The 19,955-nt window shown below is 54.3% G+C and overlaps 1 protein-coding gene across 1 annotated transcript in view; it reads right to left on the bottom strand.

Annotated features, from left to right (window-relative positions):
- Positions 1-1,134: 1,134 nt before the first annotated feature.
- Positions 1,135-19,955, bottom strand: part of LOC308655490 (xylosyltransferase 1-like) — a gene marked incomplete at its 5' end in the record, with an annotated part of 46,958 nt that continues 28,137 nt past the window's right edge. Inside the window, 5 exon segments of the mRNA XM_081305593.1 lie at positions 1,135-4,047; positions 7,532-7,865; positions 13,709-13,744; positions 13,747-13,779; positions 13,783-13,906. Coding sequence (XP_081161719.1) covers positions 3,725-4,047; positions 7,532-7,865; positions 13,709-13,744; positions 13,747-13,779; positions 13,783-13,906 — 850 coding nt within the window. The 3' untranslated portion in view covers positions 1,135-3,724.

Here is a 19,955-nt window from a genome sequence, read left to right as displayed (position 1 = left end):
CGGGGGACTTGGCAAGAACAGAACCAGAGACAACAGGAGGGGTCGTCACAGGTGGTGCATGAAGGCCCTCCTCGGGTCTAAGAGGGTCCTATACAGTATCTTGGTTGCAAGGTTAAAAAAAATAATACTTCTAAGTTAGTGAAAGAGAGAGAGAGAGAGAAAGAGAGACACACAGAGAAATAATTTGCATAGATTGTACATTCAGCTCCAGCAGGTTTGGACACCTTCCTTCCCCCCACCCCCAGGTAAACTTCTGAGCAGACACAATGAGGTAGCGCCTGTGGTTGACCCATGGGCAAAGTAAGGTAACTGAGGCAGAAGCTAGGGGACACCCCGTGAGCAAGCACGGCTCAGTGCCGTTTCTGAAGAAGCTTCCAGAGGTGGCAAGATGGCGGCCAAGACCTGGGATGTGGAGAGAGACTGGCTGTTTCACGCACCACCCTCTTCCCCTGGGTCACTCTGCCATTTCTGCCTGGTCTGATGGAATCCTGTAAGGCGTGGACCCAGGGGGACGAGGACCTCTACATGTCCACTAGGGGCAGCAGTCCAGAGCTCCAAATGGTATTCCTGTTCCCTTCTGCACAGTCGGTCTTGGGACCAGGATTGCTGAACCGCCAGCCCTCCTCTGTGGGACCGTCTGTTTAGGAGGGGACAGAGCAGCCACAGGTCCCCCGTGCCCTTCAGAATTCAGCCCCAGCGACTGCCTTTCTCCAGTGCTAGCTCTTTCCCCCTCTTCCAGTGGGAAGTGTTCACCTCATGGAGCCATTTCCCAGAGAACAGAGATGGCTGCTAGTGCATAATTGGAATGATGGAATTATTATCATTATTTTTTTTGACTCACACTCGGTTTAAAAAACAAAACAAAACAGCCGACATTGAAAAATCAGATTTTCTCAGAAAAATCTGGATTTCTGGCTTCCCCGACCAAACTGGAAAATTCCGCCACACGGAGCTTTTCTTGCAGCAGGATAGGCCACACGCATGACAGACCCTGCCCTCACCACCGCCTGGGACTCACATCCGCTCACAGACAAAGAAACCGTTGTAGGGCAGGTTATCAACCCAACAACCACCACCACCACAACAACAACAACAAAGGAACCGACACTGTTTTCCTCCCTGGGAAAACATCTCCTTTTGGCAAACTGCACTAGGCTTTGTTTGAAATTTTTTTTTTTAATCAAATGTGACAGCTGCAACATTCCTCTCATGATCCCCAAACAGCGGAGACAAAAGAACACCCCGTGTGACTTCTCAGCCCCCAAAATCAGTTGCAGCGAGTGGGGAGGGCAGCCTTGGGGAGGAGGGAGGTCCCCAGAGCAGGCCAGTGGCGGCCAGGCCTCCAGACGTCCAGGATGGAGAGTCGGAAATGTCAGAGGGTCAGGAGGGGCCGGGTGCTGGAGTTTGTCGCCTGCTCTGTGTACCGGGGCCTGCCAGGGCTGCGTCCCTAAAGCCACCAATAATAATACTGCAGAAGAGAGTCCTAGCAGCGAAGGGAGGAGCGGGAGGAGAACCTCCCAGCTCCAGGAACACGCCGGCCTGAGGCAGAGGCTGGGGACAGAAAGAGGCCCTGTCACTGGCCCCGTGGTCCCCTGGGACTGTATGAAACCACCTAGGGACCCTACAGGCTTTCTGAGAAAAAGGCTCAGGTTCCCAGAGCCACCTTGGACAACACCTGTCTTTCTCTGGACTCTCCTGGCTGGGGCTGACCACACCCGGCCCCCTGCGGAGGAGCCTGTTCACATGGAGGCCATGGTGAGATCGGCCTGGGAGTCCCCCGTGCCCAAGCTCCCTGCGGCCAGCACGCCCACTGCCCGTCCTGCAGCTGTCACTACTCTGTGCTTAGGGCAGGGGACAGGAGCGGCTCAGGGACAGATGAGCCGAACACCTGAACAGGGGAACGCCAGACGCCGGTGGTCCCCAGGGCTCCCACCCGCTGCCAGGGGACAACACCAGCTGAAGCTCTCTCCTGGTGTCCAAGGCCCCTGCTTTAGACTGAGGACAGGGAGGATGTAGGCAGACCCAGAAAGACAGAAACTGAGAGAGGGACAGACAGACAGACAGACTAGGGGGTGGCCAGGAGGGAGGGGGCCTTTCGTGAAAGAAAGGCGGCTTCCATCAGGAAGAAAATGTCAACAGGCTGTGACCCCAGCACTGCTGATCAGTCACGGACTGAAACATAAAAATAATAAATATTTAGTGTCTCTTCTCCGTGTCCTCTGTTGCCAGTAGGACATCCTGCCTCGCTGGGGGGGTGGGGGCCATGTCGCGGGAGGTCGGTCGCCCAGGTGAACCGCAGAACCTGCTCGCCTAGGCCAGGGCAGGTGCCCAGACCAGCTCCCCGGGAGACCAATGGGAGCGTCTGTTCCCAGGGCACCCTGTCACTCAGGAGAGGTAGGATTTGAGGAAGAAGAGGGGCCTTGGGGGGCCCCAGTGAGCTGTGTCGGGGGGTGTCCTCTAGAGGGCACATGGCAAGGAGACCCTTCAAGTCTCTGGTCACTCAAGCAATTCGAATAACACTATTTTTGAACATTTGGACAACCTTCCCGCTTTCGAGACTCAGCCTTCTCAGATGGGCCTGTTGGCAGTGTGGACGAGGGAGGGCATGGAGTTCCTCGGCAACTCGGAGATGCTTTTCCCTGCGAGGAGCCTGGTCCGTGCCTCTGGTCCCCCCACCCGCAGCACCAGGTGTGCGATTCACAAAGGGTTGGGCGCCTGACCTCAGAAGGGAAGGGCTGTGGCAGGTAGGGGGTGGGTATTGCTTTGCTGCCCAGCTCAGGAGACCTGCCCAGGCAGTGCCTCGTGACTTCCCTGGCCATGGTCCCCACCATTCCCAGGTTGAAGAGCCTAAGAGGTCACAGTCTCCGTCTCCCAGAAAACCAACGGTTAGGACTCGAGGCTCATGCTCGCCAACCTCATTCCACCCCCACTACCCTGGGCGGCAGCCTCTGTGGAGGGTGGCCTAGACTCATGGCCACCGGGCAGTCACACTTCTTGGCCAGGTCCCATCCACAGGCTTTCCTGCTTCTCTATTGATCAGGGAGAACAGCTCATGCCTAGAAGGGCTGGTGGGAGGCTCAGGGTCTTCCCGAGCCCATCTCCCTTGGAAAGGCCTGAGACGGTGACCTCAGTGACTGGCCACGTTAGAGCTGGCCCGGGGGACTCCCAGACGAAGGAGCAGAAAGCTAAGCAGAGGGCAGCAGGAGGCCAGACCTCCCTCTGGGCAGTGCTTGTCAAACTGGGTTTTGCAGAGCCCTTGGGTTTGGAAGAGGGACCTTGAGAGATGTCCTGGGCAAAGGGCCGGCCTGGCGGGCTGAGCCTGGGGAGGGGGCCTCACCCCTCGGCTTCCCAGGGGCACAGCCTGGATTTTCTCTGCGCCTGAACTTCCACCTACCAAGTAAACCCAGTTCTGCTGCTCAAAATAAAAGTGTGAGATCACTTGTGCAGGATGAGTGCAGGTCACAGGACGGGGAGGAGAGGGACCTGCGGAACTTGGGGGACCCGCCAGCAGAGGTGAGACCACCCTGGTGCCAGCTCCAGAAGCCAGCTCGCCAGGTGCAGGTTGGCTCTGCTCTGACCTCCAGACCCTCCGCCTCCTCCGTCCAATGGCCAGGAGAGCCCCTGGCACAAGGGGCACCCCAGGGCGGGAGGTCGGGGTCCCGCTGCACCAGCCCTCCGGCTGCCTTCCTGTGGAGATCATTCGGTGGCCCTCCCGTGGCCAGTGCTACCTCAGCCGGCCATCGGGTTTGACAGCCCCCAGCTCTGACTTGGGGTCGGGGCTGAAGGAGCTCCAGGCTGTCTGGCTGCAGGTCTGCATGACGGGGCAGGCGGTGGGGCCCGTGGCGCAGACGTCCATGGCAGTCCACATCCCGCCCACCAGCAAGTCCAGCCAGCCCTCCAGCGCTGCGCCCGTGGAGGCGGCGTGGCAGGCAGCCTGCTCGACCTGGGCGGGGCTGATGGGCAGGCTAAGGACGGGGTTCAGGCTCTGGAAGCTCTGCTCCATGTAGGCACTGCGTGGGGGTCCGTTGTGCAGCTTCAGCGCCTCTTCTGCAAGCCAAAGGGAACCGTGAGTCCAGGAGCCACCGACTGGACACCTGCCTCGGGGCACCTGGCACCGGGGGCACTGGGCAGCATCTAGGTAACTCCTGTGACCATCTCACGGGAAGTGCTTGAGCAGTCCCATTGGACAGGTGGAAGTGCCCTTCAGGGACATGGCCCACTTAATGCAGGGCACCCTCCACCTGGGATTCAGTGGGCATATGTTTATGGGTTAGTGGCCTCTCGTTCACTCCTTCAACACAGGTGGGTTTTTTTGGTTTTTTTGTTTTTTTTTGAATTTTGTTTTTGGTACCAGAATTGAACCCCAAGGGCACTTAACCATGGAGCCCTATCCCCAGCCCTATTTTGTGTTTTATTTAGATTCAGGGTCTCACTGAGTTGCTCAGCGCCTCGCTGTTGCTCAGGCTGCCTTTGAACTCGTGATCCTCCTGCCTCAGCCTCCTGAGCTGCTGGGATGACAGGCGCTTGGCCGTTCAACACATGTGTTTAAGCATCTACTTTGTGCCGAACATTCACTCAACACTTACTAAACATCTCTTATCTGCAAGGCATTGATTGATTGACTGATCGAATAGAGATACAATAAATGCCTCTTACTCCGGGTACCAGCTGCATTCTAGGTGGCGGGATGAACCAGAGAGAGGGGTGATGTTACGGTGGCAGCAGCAACAACCAAATGAACAATTAGGTAAATGAGGTCATTTCAGGCAGAGATAAATGTCATGAGGACCATAACAGGGTACTGGGTCACAGTCAACTCCAGACAGCCCGAGGGCCGGATCCAGCCCACCGTGGGTGTTTATAAGTAAAGTTTTATTAGAACACAGCCACGCCCAGTTGCTCACAGATCATTTATGGCTGCTTTTGTGCCACCCTAGCAGAGGTGAGTTGGGACAGAGGCTGTTGGGCCTGAAAAGCTGAACATATTTTACTCCCTGCCTGCGCCCTTTAGGGGAAGACTGTGCTGAGCCCCCTGTGTCTACCCACATGGGGGTGGGTGGGAGAGACCTCCCCCCAGGAGGTGATGTCTGAGCAGAGTGCAGATCAGTGTGCAGGAAGGGGGCAGATCAAGATTCTGGGGAAGAACTTCCGGGTAGAGAGAACAGCCTGGGCGCAACCTAACTGAGCACCTCCCCCTCGGCAACGAGGTCACAGGTGTTGGGGCCAGGGTTGAACCCGGGTGTGTTGACCTCAGATCCTGGGCTGCCGCCTGCCCACCCCTGACGCTGGATACACCAGGCGTTGCTCAGTGGAAGGTGCTGGTGTATGAGCTCCCCTGGGAAGCAGGACATTTGAGCCAGAGGGTGGGTGGAGGGGAATGTCCTTGTGATAACTCCACCTTGTTGAGCACCTACTGTGCACAAACTGTTCTGTGAAGTGCTACATGCAAGAGCCCAGATGTTACAATCTTGTCTGAGTCCCCACCTGCCACAAACTGGGTGTGTGGCTTCTGACTTGGACTCCTGGTGCCTCCGTTTCCTCCTCCATAGAATGAAGAGGGCACTAACGTCTCCCTCAGCTCTCTTGTTTGTGAGGATTCACTAGGCTGGCTGGGAGAGAGTGCTCAAAGTGGCACCTGGCTCATATTCCACGCTAGGATTATTACTGTTGGTTTTTTGTTAAGTCTGTGATCCTCCCATGCACAAGCTGGGTGTTCCTATCTTGAAGAAGTTCACATTTGTGGCCTGTTTTGGAGCCAATGACAAGAACACATCTTTCTGAAAAAGTGTTGGCCAGTGAGGCTGGCGAGTTTTGTTCCACCAGTCGGGTTTGTATAGCATGATGGCTAGGATCAGAAGACACCTCCTTATGAGACAACACCATGCTCAGGAGACAATGCTTCCTTTGTGCTTACCAAGAGCTGTCCCCACTAAGGTAACCAGGAGAGCCTGCAACAGCATGCCACTTTCTTCTAATAGGTGGGTCCTGAGTGGGGAAGGAGGAAACAGAAAGACCCTCGGCCTGCCTCATTTCTAAAAGCAACGAGACTACTAGCTGAATTCAGAACATGCATCGACCTTGGCCAACACAGACAGGAATGCCATTCCTTCCATTCTAAATGCCCTGGGGAGCCGGAGGGGAAAGAGGAGACCAGGACGCACTGAGCATATGCTGGAAGCTGCCGTGCTTATAAATCTGGTCCTAGCTCACTTCTCAGATTGGCAGACAGGGTGGGCAGTGCCAGCACCACTTGCCAGGAGAACAGAGCCTTCTGTCTTTGGTGCTTTCCACCAAGTTCTCTAACACTGGGAGGCGGTGGGGTGTCCAGACTGACCAGGGGCGGTACATTCCAAGCGAAAGGAACAGCTAGCGAATGCGCAAATGTCGGAAACGCAAATCGTGGTTGATGCAAGAAACCCTTATGAGAAATGAGGTTACTGTGGGGAACGCGGTTACAGTACCAGCTCATGGTTCTCGCCTCCATAATTAAATTTGCCTCAATTCCACCTCATCAGATTTCTTGAGATTACTGGGGACGCATCAATAGCAAATTACTGGTGATGAATCATTTTACAAATTGGATGGCTCCTACCTTCTTGTTCCCTGTCGTGAGAACATCGCTAACACATACGATTACCGACACCAGGGGTCTGCTCCCGGTGGGGGAAGACAACCCCTAGGTCTTCCTGGGACTGGGGATGAAGAGCTCTGCCTTCCTCAGAAATTCCAGCAGAAAAACATTGGAAAGACCAGGGTCACAGTGCACAGCCCAGCTGTCCCGGGGTGGGAGGGTTCGGGGACATTTCTGGGCTGTCCCATCAGAATGCACACAGGAGGATGCTGATCACATCCTTCACCTCCACATCTGGCTCTGAGGACCCTGAGGGGTGCCAGGAGTGCAGCTAATCAACAGGGCGCTTGATTCTCGACTCTGCCACCGTAGCCCAGAGCAAAACACACACCGTACAAATGGATGTGTGTGGCTGTGTTCTTTTTTTTTTTTTTTGTTAGTTTGTTCCAATGAGTTATCCGTGGCTGTATTTTTATAAAAGTATACTTACAAAACCACATCATGTTTGGCCTGGGGTCTTGTGCTTGCCCACCTCCGATGTACGGATTTCCTTATATATTCCGAAAATGAGTACTTTTTGAAAGCAAATATCTTCCACCAGGGGGTGGTTTCTGTTTTTACTGAAGGTACTATATTTTTTGATGAATAGAATTCCTATGTTAATTATTGTTTTCTAAACAGCAAATAAGACGTGCTGAAATCTAATATCTCCCTGGGCTCATTTTCCGTTTGTCATAAACACGCTCAGACCTCCTGAAGTCAACAGGGAGGGGACCTAATAAATAGGTACCGGGAGGGAATTCCACGGGGCTCTAGGACAGACAAGTAGGAGAGACTGCGGAAGAGGAGAGGAGGACTCTAAGTGGCTGTCCCGTGCCCCGTGCCGGAGCATGCTCTCTGCCAAGGAAAAGGACCTGCCAGGGACTCTCCCCTCCCCCCCGGGGACCCTGGAACACTCACCTGGTTTGATGGGCTGCCTGTTTGAGAAGGTCAGAGGTGCCACAAGGAATTTGGTCTCTGCAACTGGCACCCAGTGGTGGAGAATTTTCACTATCCAGACCCCGGGCCTCAGGGGCAAGTTCAGAGGGGGCTTGTAGTGGGTGAACTCAGCGGTGGACTCAATCAGGATGTCGTAGGTGGCTGCGATGACATTGACAGGATCCACCCAGATGACGGTCTCGGTCACGTTGGGCCCCTTCCCCCACTTCTGCATTCCCACCGGCTGGTCCATGGGCCCCAGGAGACTCCCAAAGTTGCGGAATAGCCGCTCCTTGGCGTCCCAGTCGGTGCCAACCTGGAACGGGAGAGCGAGTCCTGAGGCCGCTAGTGACCCAGGGGGCTGGGTCCCAGAAGGACCTAGCATCCTGCTTGGTAGGTTCCATGGATCCATTTCAGACGAGGAGACGGAGGCTCTGAGTAAGTCACCTACTCCAGCCTGCACAGCTGGTCAGCAGATGTGAGCCCTGCCTGGGGATCCCAGGGCCTGCGGTCCTCTCATGAAACCTTGGGGCCTCCTGGGCTCCCATTCCCCAAATTCACACCAAGCCACTCCATGGGTGTGGCTGGTTTCTGCTGGGTGGTGGGTTTTCCAAACTGCAGGCAGCCAGTTCTTGTAGTGTGCGAGAGGGGAACTCGGGCTTCGGAGCCCCCCTAGCCTGGTCTGCCCTCCGCCTCCACCTCCCCTGGCCATCGATGCCGCTCGCCCTGTTTCAGACCTTCAGATCCATCAGGCCTGTTCCCACCCCGGGTCCCCTCTCCACCTGTCTAGCCTGCAATGCCGTAACCTCCCCGCACAGCTGGCCCTTCACTTCCAAGGTCGCCTGGCACCCTCCCTGACCCCCAGATCTAGAATGGCCCTCGGTCACTGTCACTGCTGCTGCTTATCTGCTGAGCATGACCCACCAGCGGGCCGTCATTCCCTCCCACCCCTGGTACCAGAGGCCCCCTGTGAACAGCCTTCCTTATTTGGCTCTCTGTGCTTTCTTGGTGCCTATTATATTACTGGGCTCGGCACACAGCAAGTGCTTAAGCAAAGTCTGTCTGATCGAGTGAATGACTTGACAAGAACAGGGACTAACTGCGTCGATGGCCAGCCCTGAACTCCGCGGCTATTTCAGATCACATTAAATGAGGGGTTTTCTGACTTGGAAAAAAAAAAGTGTCAATCTCCCTGGTGAGGATCTATCCGCCGATGGCACGGGGGCACGTTGGTGGCAGAGGACCAGCAAGCACCCCAGCGTCTGCGCGTGTCGCAAGTCGAGGAGGAGGTGTGCACGGACGCACCCTCCGGGAGAAGAGCTCGGGTGCCAACAGGGGCTGACCGAGGTCCTCCTTGGCCTTGCCTGGAGTCACTGTCCACTCTCCACCCAGGACACGGAGCTGGGCGGCTAGTACACACGGAGGGCTTAAGGCACCAGGGACCGTCTGGGGCATCGATTCCTCCCGTGTTCCCGAATCCAGAAAGGGGAGGGCCTGTCGGTGTCCTCTAGCTCAGAAGTACTTGACGTGCCACGGTCAGAAGCGCAGGGGCCGCCAGTGTGGCACCGGGGGCTACAGTTCTCCCGATGCTCTCAAGGGCGGGTCCCTTCAGTCACTCACCCGCACACTCAAGCCAGGAGCCCCCACCCCCTGGGTGGCTGGCGCACACGCAGGGTCAGTGCAGCTTTCCACCGGCTTCCGTGGACCAGGGGCGAACTTGAGCTGGGGGAGGGGCGGGGCCACGGGTGGACGTCCCGCCAGACTTGAGAAAGCCCCACCCCTCGCTGGTCTGGTCAGGGCCTGCCCTGCCCCCTCTCCTCCCTGGCCCTCACCCCAGGCGCTGTGCAGGGCTCTCGGCCTCTCGGGCCAGGGTCCTAGGGCTCTCCGAGGCACAGGCTTCCTATCCTGCCAGCTCCAGACTGCCGCCCGGGGGCTGCTCCTGCTCAGAAGTTCTTCCCCGTGGGAGGCACCTGGTTAGAGGAGGCCTCTGGGCCCTGCAGCGCACGCAGAAGGCCGGGACTTCTCGCACTCCTCACCGCTGCGCCTGAGGGCTCCCAAGAGAGCCCAGCAGAGTGCAGGAGACCCTCCCATCCGCCTGTCAATCATCGGTCTTCTGTCCATCTACTCCCTATCAATTATCCATTTCTCATCTATACATCTCACGTGTATGTCTACCTTATCTATTATCTCTCTACCTATCCACAATCAATCAATTATACGACTGTCCATTATGTCTCGGTGTTGAACTTGAATGCATGCTGAATGGACAGGACTGAGAACCAGGCTTCCCCGGGCACCCAGGCTCTCCACGCCCACCTTCCAACTGACTAAAGGATGAACTGTCACAGAACCACCTCGAGATCACACAGAGAAAGGGATTTGTGACCAGACAGGGGCTGGGGGGACCCTGGAGAGCACTGTCCCCGGCTCACCACAGAAATGGAAATGAACCGTTGCCTGAAATCTGAGTTCTAAAGGCAAGAGAAGGCAGGCAGGTGTTGGGGAGCATCTGACTAAATCTCTGCGTCTTGCTCCTAGGTTGAGAAGGGGGGCGGGGTCAGTCTGAGAAGGAGCCCACTATGGTCCCATCCGCTGTGACCTCTGAGATCTAGTGAGCCTCAGTGTGGAAATCCACAGCCATTCCCTGCAAAAGCATCAACTGCCCCAATTTAAACACCGGTTCGGACCTAACATGCTGTTCCCCAGCTGCCAATCCCAATCCAAAGCTCCCCATCTGGACCTTTCCAGGGCCTACAAGACCCTGTTGCCTCTTGAGGCTTGGCTTCTTCCATTCTCCCCCTCACTGTGCTCTGGCCACACTGGCCTGGCTGCTTGTGGGGTATGCTACACTCCTTCTGAACCTCAGGGCCTTTGTACATGCTCTTTCCCCTCTTTCTTGTGCCAGGACCGTTCCAGATCTGCCCATCTGAGAATCTCCTTTACAGATTTCAGCTCTACATTTTTCTCTTTTGAAAAGCCTTGTGGAATGAACCACCCTCTGGGAGGTGATCCCCGTCAACCTCCCAAGTCCTCAGCAGTCCCCCGAATGAAATCTTATTTTATCTGTGACACTTGTCATTAGCTGAGCAGCTTCTGTTCTTTTATTCTCTCTCTCGCCGGCTGTCTGCCCCACTAGACTGCATTTTATGACAATAGGGGCCTCATCTGTCTGGCTCACTGCTGTCCCTCGGGAGTCTAGCACGCTGCTGCTGGTGGCCTGGAGAAAGATTAGGCATCTCTTCTCCAAGCCAACAGCACGGGATTCTCATGGACTGGAGAAATGTGACACTGGCCACCCGCAACAAGCCAGACCCGGACGCCAGGCAAGGCCCCAGCGCTACTGCCAGGGAGCCTCTCGGCAGCCCTCTGAGTGGCTCTGAGTTCTGCCCTTCCTTCTCACGCGGTTTTATGTCTATGCTGTTAAAAATCAGCAAGACTAAGGGGGCCAGGCTGTAGCTCAGGGGTGGAGCACTCACTGAGCGTGTGCAAGGTCCCAGGTTCTATCCCCAGAACTGCAAAAAAATTTAAAAAATACAACAAAACATAAATAACACGAGAAAACTTTAAAAATTCAAGATTAGGACTTCATGGGTCCCATGCCATTATTTCTGCCAGTGATCTTGGTGGTTTCTCTCCAACGCTACTGGACCTACCCATGAACCCTTGCAGATCACTAGCCGTGGAGTGGCCAACATCGTTTGTCACTGCCGGAGGGACCTAGTCATCCAACCACAGGCTGATAAACAGGGAGAGCCCAGACGCCAGGCATCCATCTCTTTAATGGGACGTTAATGTCTTCAATGGGCCACGTGGGCCCCCAGCCCAGGATCCAACTGGGGCAGCGTTTAATTACCCCCTGACTCACCAGTAATTTATTATGTTCAAATCCAGCCAATCCATTTGGAGCCTTAGTTGAAAACGTGGGCCTAACAAGAAAGTCACCCGTGCCTGTTTGACATGGGGACATACTGAGAGGGGGACGGGACAGCAAGGCACGGCCACAGTGGGCTAGGGGAGGACCAGGAGGTGAGACTCCACCTCCATCACACCCCAGTCCTTCAGACTCTTCGTATTCTAGATTCATATTCTTCATCCTTAACCCCGTGGCCAGGGTCCACCACCATCAGGCACCTGCCTGAGCTGCGTACTGACCTGGAGAGGGCAGAGGTCGGACGCTGGGGTTCCCGGGGTCACACCACCCTCCTTTCCAGCATCGCTACCCACGGGCTTTGGCCCATTCCTTCAGAAATCACATTCAGCATCTGTAAGTGACTGGCACTCTCCTACAGATGATGTACGTGGGGACACGGCAGAGAACAGGGGGGTAGCGGATCGGCTCTCTTGTGGACAATCAATAAATGATCTGATAAATCAACAAGGAGCGTCACCTGGCAAATACCAAGAGACAGACAGTTCCACAGGGAGGAGTCAGGTGGGTAATGTAGCCACTGCCGCCTGAGGAGGTGGCCAGGGAGGCCATTCTGAGGGGACACTGTTTGGATCTAGATTGGAATGACTGAGAAAGAAACCAGGCAACCCCGGGACTGTGTTCCAGACTGGGGATGAGCCTGCGCCAAGTTTAAGGCCAGAACAAGTGTGGTGTGTTTGGCAAAGGCACAGAAGCGTGAGCAGGGAGGAGAGCAGCACTGGCCAAGGCTGGACAAGAAAACAGGCTGGGCCCCATGGGGCCTTCTGGGCCTGGAGGCAGGGCTGGGGGTGAGGGTGATGCTGGTGAACCTGCTTCCCCAGCCAGAGAAGTAACTAAAGGCTGATGCTGTTGTGGGAGGGGAGACTGCATTTTATGGACCCACAATCCATGCATCAGTCCATCTGTCCATGCCTCAACCATCCATCCATCCATCCACCATCCATCTACTCATCCATGCATCCATCTATCCATTCATCATTCACCATCCATTATTCATCCATCCATCCACCCACCCATCCATCATCATTCATCCTTCCACCATCCATCCATCCATCCATCCCCATCTATCCATCCATCCATCCATCCACCATCCATCTACTCATCCATGCATCCATCTATCCATTCATCATTCACCATCCATTATTCATCCATCCATCCACCCACCCATCCATCATCATTCATCCTTCCACCATCCATCCATCCATTCATCCCCATCTATCTATCCATCCATCCATCCACCATCCATCTACTCATCCATGCATCCATCTATCCATTCATCATTCACCATCCATTATTCATCCATCCATCCACCCACCCATCCATCATCATTCATCCTTCCACCATCCATCCATCCATCCATCCCCCATCTATCCATCCATCCATCCATCCATCCCCCATCTATCCATCCATCCATCCACCATCCATGTACTCATCCATCCATCCACCCATCTATCCATCCATCCATACACCTCATCCATCCACCCGCCCACCCATCCATCCATCCACCCACCCACCCATCCATCCATCCACCCACCACCCATCCATCCATCCACCATCCATGTACTCACCCATCCATCCACCCATCTATCCATCCATCCATACACCTCATCCATCCATCCTCCCACCTGCCCATCCATCCATCCATCCATCCACCCACCCACCCACCCATCCATCCATTCATCCTTCCACCCATCCATCCATCCATCCACCCATCTATCCACCCATCCATACACCTCATCCATCCATCCTCCCACCCGCCCACCCACCCATCCATCCATCCTTCCACTACTGTAGCCAAAGACTGATCTAGTGCTCACTTGTAGTCATTCCTATACTAGGACCTGGGGTGGCATAAACACAATTAAACATAGTGTCTGTGGCCAGAGACCTGGGATCAACTTTGAGCTCTTCCACTTCCTAGCGATGATCCAGAAAACCACTGGATCTCCATCTGCCTTAATTCCCCGTCTGTAAGATGGTGTTCATGAGACTGTGTCCTTAGGAAGCTGGGTTGTCCTATGAACACAGGTTTAGAAGGAGTCCCTGGCTAGGACGAAACAAAGTCCCTGGCTCTAGTGTCCGGGGCTGCACAGTCTCACAGATGTGAGCTCATCTCTAGGGTCTGCAAGTCCCTTCCTCCTCCCTCTCCAGCTGCAAGCATCCAAATGGGGCAGAGCTCCCGGCCAGGGGGGGCTGCCAAACCCCCAGGGTGACCGCGTCTGGCCTCTTACCTCAGAGAACTGAAGCCTCCCGAAGTCGCTGGGGGGGGGCTTGCGATCTTGAAGACTTTCTTTGGCATCACCTACGTCTCCAGGGTCTCGAGTTTGCTCACGGCCAGATTGGTAGCATGGTGCTTGACCAGAAAGCCCTGGAAGCGGTCAGCGAGGAAGTAGAGGTGGACAGATGCTGGGTGGCCCATCGGGTAGTACCTGAAAACACAGGTGATCCTGGGCCAGGGCCGGAGGCGTGTGGCATCGTCCCAACCCCCGCCACCCGAGCCCTGTGAGCCTGTTCCTGAAATAGACCCCATTTACCCAGCACTTGCTGGGTTCTTTGCGCCAGTCTGGAAGCTGCTCCCTGTGCAGCTATGATCTCAGTGACTACGAATAACTTTTTTGCTGAGTTATAAATGTGAAACGTGCTGACTACAGGGAAGTCAAATCAAGAAAATAAAATTACTACTTTGATGCCTCTTCCCATAAATAATGTCAATTCCGATATTTACTGAGTCCTCGGTGCTGGGGCTGGGAGTGGCAATGGTGTGCAAACACGACTCCTCATGCATTTTCCTGCAGCCCACTCTTCTATGCATATATTTGCATAAATATTGCATCATGGAGATCGTAATGTACACACTGGCTGTATCCTGCTTTGGCTCCACAGGATTTCCTGAGCATATTTTTTTCTTTTCTTTCTTTCTTTTTTTTTTTTAAGTCTCTGAAAACAAGAATGTGTACGTGTGTCGTGTGATGCAAAGGTTTTCACTGGGTGGAGCACAGATTTTAGAGTCAGTCCCCATTGATGAGCCATAATTTTTTTTCTATTCCAAATAAAGCTGCATTCGTCATTCTTGAGCCCCCCCCCCAAAAAAAATCATGTTTTGGAATCTCTCTCTCTCTCTCTTTCTCTCTCTCTCTCTCTCTCTCTCTCTCTCTCTCTCCATCTCAAGGGTCTCTGTAAGGTCTGACTTTATCAAAAATACCAATTTATACCCTCATTGTTCCTTGCCTCTGATGCTGTGCTGCTTCTTTAAAAATTATTGCCACTCTGAGACTCATATGCACGCAAATGCATACACAAGCTTGCATAAGTAGCTTGTTTAAAAACACACATCTTTGATCCGCTGAGGCCCGCTGGCTGGAGGGGTCAGGGAAGCTACTAAGCAGAGATGCCCAGAGGATGGGAGGGAGCAGGGAGCTGAGAAAGGCCACGCTCGGGCAGCTCGGCTCCCCGTTCTTCCCTCCTACTTGGACAGAATAAAGCTACTGCTCCTGCAATGTTTAAATTGCACGGCACGAGGAGGATTCTGGTGGCTTCTTAATAATAGCAGTCCACAAATCACTGTCCCCGCTCGGCTAAACGCAGGCTTCCCTCGGGTTCCGATCTGGAGTTTTAAGTCTTTATGTCCAATGATGGCCGCGGGGGCGGGGAAGCCGCCTTCTCGTGTGGATGCCGCTTCTGAGATCACCGCCTTGTTCCTGGGATGCCTCTGGGTTTGCACAAGCCGCCTGCGTGCCCTTCGGACGCTGGGTGTTCATGGCTCATGCCAGCTTCAGGTGCGGATGCCGGGAGGGGAAGGCTGCAGCCAAGTCTAGGCAGGAGCTTCTAAGAGGATGGAAATAGTTTATATCTGTTCTGTCCAGTATGGTAGCTGCTGGCCATGTGTGATGACCGAGCACTGGAAATGGGGCTAGTTGTCACTGAGGACATGCATTTTTAATTTTATATGAATTGTTTTGGGGGGAGGTACCAGGGATTGAACTCAGGGGCACTAAACCACTGAGCCCCATCCCCAGCCCTAGTTTGTATTTTATTTAGAGACAGGGTCTCACTGAGTTGCTTGGTGCCTCGCTTTCGAGGAGGCTGGCTTTGAACTAGTGATCCTCCTGCCTCAGCCTCCCAAGCCGCTGGGATGACAGGCGTGCGCCACTGCACCTGCCTAATTTGATTTGATTTCAATGTAAACAGCCACTGTGGCTCTGACTCCGTCATGGGTGGCATAGATGGAGTCCTGGAAGTCTGTGGTCACCTGCACCAATGTCCCAAAGGCCCCTCAGCCTCTTGTATCCAGGTGACATTGCCGACTTCCTTGCACCAGGGGGACAGGTCATTTTCCCACCTCTTGAGTTTGCTTTGGCAAGTGGCAGGAGGGGTGTCAGGCCTGTCCCCAGCCAGACCTCCCGAAGTCTCCTGTGCTTCCTTGCTCTCAAGTGACCACCGCAAGAGCTCGCCTGAGCTAGCCTGCTGGAGGGCGGGACATGGGAACGCAGCCACTGTGGGCGTCCCAGCCGAGGCTGGCCTGAGTCAATCAGCCAGCGATTCCCAGCCAAGAGCCACAGAGCTGCCCTACGGACCCGGAGCCGACTGAGGACGCAGTAGTGTGTTGTCCAGCCCCGATCAGGGAAACTGCCAGGCTGATCCACAGACCAGAGCTCCAGGAAATGCTTATTACTGCAGAACACGGACCACTTGTTCACGTTGCTGCAGTTTGATCCATGAACGTGCACGGTCAGAGTTTGCTCTGGAAGGTGGGGGGGGCGTGGAGGGAGGCAGAAAGGCAGGAGGGCTTTGCCTTGGGGGGTCAAAAGAAGGAAGTGTTTGCAGAAGGGAGCGGTCGCCCATGTTGAGTGCTGATCAAGGTCAAGAGAACCATCAAGGTCGGGTTCCCTACACACCTAGGCAGCTCTCCCACTCCTCCCTCCCCTTCTTTCTACCATGGAACCCTCTTGTCTCTCCTCTGGCACCGCCAGAACCCTGGTCCAAGCCACTGTCGTTCCCCACGGGGAGTGTTGCAGGGACTTCCTCAACGGATCTCGTCTTACTTTTGTGTGCTGCAACCTATTCTCATGGAAGTCACCTCCCTCACCCCCTGGTAGACGCCCCAAGTGGTGCACTTAATGCTCGTCATGACAGCCAAACTTCTTACCTGGGCTATGAAGCCCTGCCTCTTTCTCCAGCCTTGGTTTCCTTCCCTCTGCTCCAAATCCACCACCTTCGCGAGCCACTGGCAGCTTATTTTGAATTCTTGAACAGAAGTTCCTTTCTGCCTCGGGGCCTTTGCACAGGATATTCTGTCTGCTGGGGATGCTCTCCTGCTGTTAAGTGCACGGCTGGCTCTGTCTTACATGATGGAGAGATCATCCTTGTTTGCAGAACCCTAAGTCACTAACTCATCACTGTCTCATGACTATTTTCATTCTTGGCAGAACAGCTATTTATTTCTATTTATGTGTGTTTTGCAGGATGGAACTCAGAGCTTTGCACATGCCAGGAAAGTGCTCTACCGCTGAGCTACCTCCCGCTCCTGCAGGGTTTATTCTAATTGATTTGCTCCTTTTTGCTGATGCTCAGGATCTGTCTTCGACTAGAATGTGAAGGGTTTAGCTCAGGGGCCTGGTCTGTGGGAGCCGGTGCCTAACCCAGAGCCTGGCCCGTGGTGAGACCTAGAAAGGTTTCTCTAGAACCTTCTGAGGTACATCTAGGGAACAGGTAACCTCAAACAGAGCACAAAGCTCTGCGGGGCCTCCTCTTCACGTATTTGATACTTAGTTAATTAAAAAGGTTAGTTTTCTAAGAGAAGAGTCAAAATCAAGAGGCAATGCAATAGCCCGTAGGATACCACAGACACATGCGTTTGGCCCAAGGTATTTTATTCCCCTTATTTAATTAGGAGAGTGACATAAAAATCTGGATTTCTGATTTCCCTTGAAAACTCAGGAGACTGCTTCGCAGCTCCAACTCTGCATGGCAGCGGACTGTATGGAGCCCAGGTGCGGGAGGTTGGTGGGTCAGCCTGCCCTGCAGGGGCCACACTGACTGGCCCGGGCTGCCTGCCTGTCCCCCTAGAGGGCATGAGTGTGAGGATCTGTCATAAAATCCGACATGCTGATTCCTAGGGGTGGGTCATGAGTGTCTTTATTTTCTTCTTCTCTTAATGTTTGAGTCTGCCAGTTCACACATTTCCGCAGGGTCTGCAGGGCACATGCGTTACGTTAAAATGAGAATAAAACAAAAGGCCTCACTCTGTGAAGGCCACGCCGGGCCTGGACACGGCCAAGGTGCACAGATGCCCGGATGGATGCAGGAGGATGGGTTTAGCACACTGTTTCCTGGTGTAGTGATCTGACCTCCTTTTCCCCCCGGGGATGAGGGTCTTTTGTCCTGATTCATTCGCAGGCTCCTCTTCCTAAACACAGGGCTTTGCCCACCGCGGGGCACAGAGGTCCCATTAGAATAAAAAATGAGGTAGAAGCCGAAGGATTCCAGGCCCCAGGCAGCTCAGTGGTTCCCTTCTTCCCAGAACACGCACCGGGTGGACATCTCAACGAGGCTCAATAAATCGGGGTGTCTTCTGCAATGTCCTATTGGGCGCTTATCTTGTACATTCTAGGAAGCTCCTGGTTAAAACTGCTCCTGGGTGACTCTCGGCTCCCAGGGGTGCCCACAGCACTGGGCACCGGGGATCGATTCTGTGGCTCAGGGATGTAGACTCTGCGCCAGGCTTGCTGGAGGGGAAGTCACGGTGCCGCAGTCCGGCTGCAGCAAAATAGCCAGGGGGTGACGAACAACTTGTGTAGATTGATACAGCAGGAGTGGGAGCCGTTTATTGAAGGACCGGAGGGGTATATATATTACTGAATACACAGCTTATCTTAATTAGCATAAACTAGATACAGCAGTTAACCAATAAGGAATCTCCACACTTAATGGCTCGCTGGGGTTACTTCACAAACCACTCCCTCTGGCATTTTGCCAGGCGCCATCCAGACTTTTTTACAGACTCTAACATTTCTCTGGCAAAATGCCAGGCGCCATCCTGACTTGTTTACAGACTCTAACACACGGTCTCCATGACCTTGAGGAGGGCGCTGTGGCACTGCAGCCACACACTACGGGACATTGGAAGTGAAGTCCCCGAACTTGCTGCTCCAGAGACGAGGGGGGTGGGGCTATCATCCGAAGCCCTTATAGAAGCTTCCCAGGGGAGGTGGCACCTGGGTGGCCCTGATGACTGGGCAAAGGTCGGCAATGCAGTGACAGCAAGGTCACTGAGTCAGCCGTGAGTGGCTCATGTAGCCAGTGACCACCGCACACCACATAGCAGGGTCAGGCTGACCAATTTCCACCACTTGATATAAGGGCACCTAGAACAGCAGCCAGGAACAGGAGTGAGCATTTCGTATGTGAAACTGTCGACCTAAGACAATATGCTATTGCTCGTGAGGTTGGTTTTCAATCATTTTCTACTTTAAACGTCACGATGCCATCTGGGGAATGATGATGATGATTCTCATTGTACAGAAGAAGACACTGAAGGTCAGAGAGGTTCATGACTTGCCTGAGGTCAACAGCTAGTAAATAAAGGTGAGTTCACAGTGCAGGTCCTGGGCTCCTAACCCATGCTGGTCTCCCTTTAAACCAAACCCCACAGGGAGACAGAAAGGAAAGGGAAGGCTCAGAGAAATAAGGAGGGAATGGAAATGCTGGCAGGTTGGCAGAAATTGGGCTGGCTCTGCACAGAAGCAGACAGGAACCCTGTGTGTACTGACAGGGTTTAGGGGACAGAATAGTCCCTTTCCTCCCTCCCTGAGAAAAGGGGAGGGCGGGGCAAAGAGGAAGGATCGGAGACAAGGGATGGAGGCTCAGTATACATTTTTGTTGTTGCTATGCTGTTCAAAGGAGGCAGGAGGAGGAGGGTAACAAGGGAAGGAGAGCGATTGGAGACAGAGACAGATATTTGAACATTTGAGGCTGAAACGATAGGACAGGACGTCTGAGGTTTGCTTCAAACTCCTCTGGGAGGAGGCGAGAAGGAGGCTCAGGAGCCTTCAGGCTGTGGAGCTGGTTGGTTACCCGCTGGGCTGACAGAGGAGAGCACGGGGTCCCACTCTCCTATTTTGTGCATGTCCCACACTTTCCATCATGAAAAGTACAAAAAAATTTGTACTTTGTCACGGTGACCTTCCATTCAAGATGAACACAATGTGGACACAAAGCCTCCCTCTAAGATACATAGAGGAGAGGACCCAAGGCCACCAACAGTCAATCTGAGACCTGCATCCTGACAAAGAGGAAAGTTAAGCCAGGACGGTGACCTCGGCTCAGCAGGAAGCCCCCCAGGCTGCGAGATCACTGGGAGACACAGGAAGAGACCAAGTGCGGGGTGGGGGTGCAGCCCTGGAAGAGGGGGTACCCCGATCTGCAGCTTGGGGCTTCCAGTCCCACACCCCAGTACCCCCCAACCTCGGGTACCCCCAG

The sequence above is a fragment of the Spermophilus citellus genome (assembly GCF_964194105.1).
Source record: "Spermophilus citellus genome assembly, chromosome: 9".
In the NCBI taxonomy this organism is placed as follows: domain Eukaryota; kingdom Metazoa; phylum Chordata; class Mammalia; order Rodentia; family Sciuridae; genus Spermophilus; species Spermophilus citellus.
This window is presented reverse-complemented; position numbering and strand designations above follow the sequence as displayed.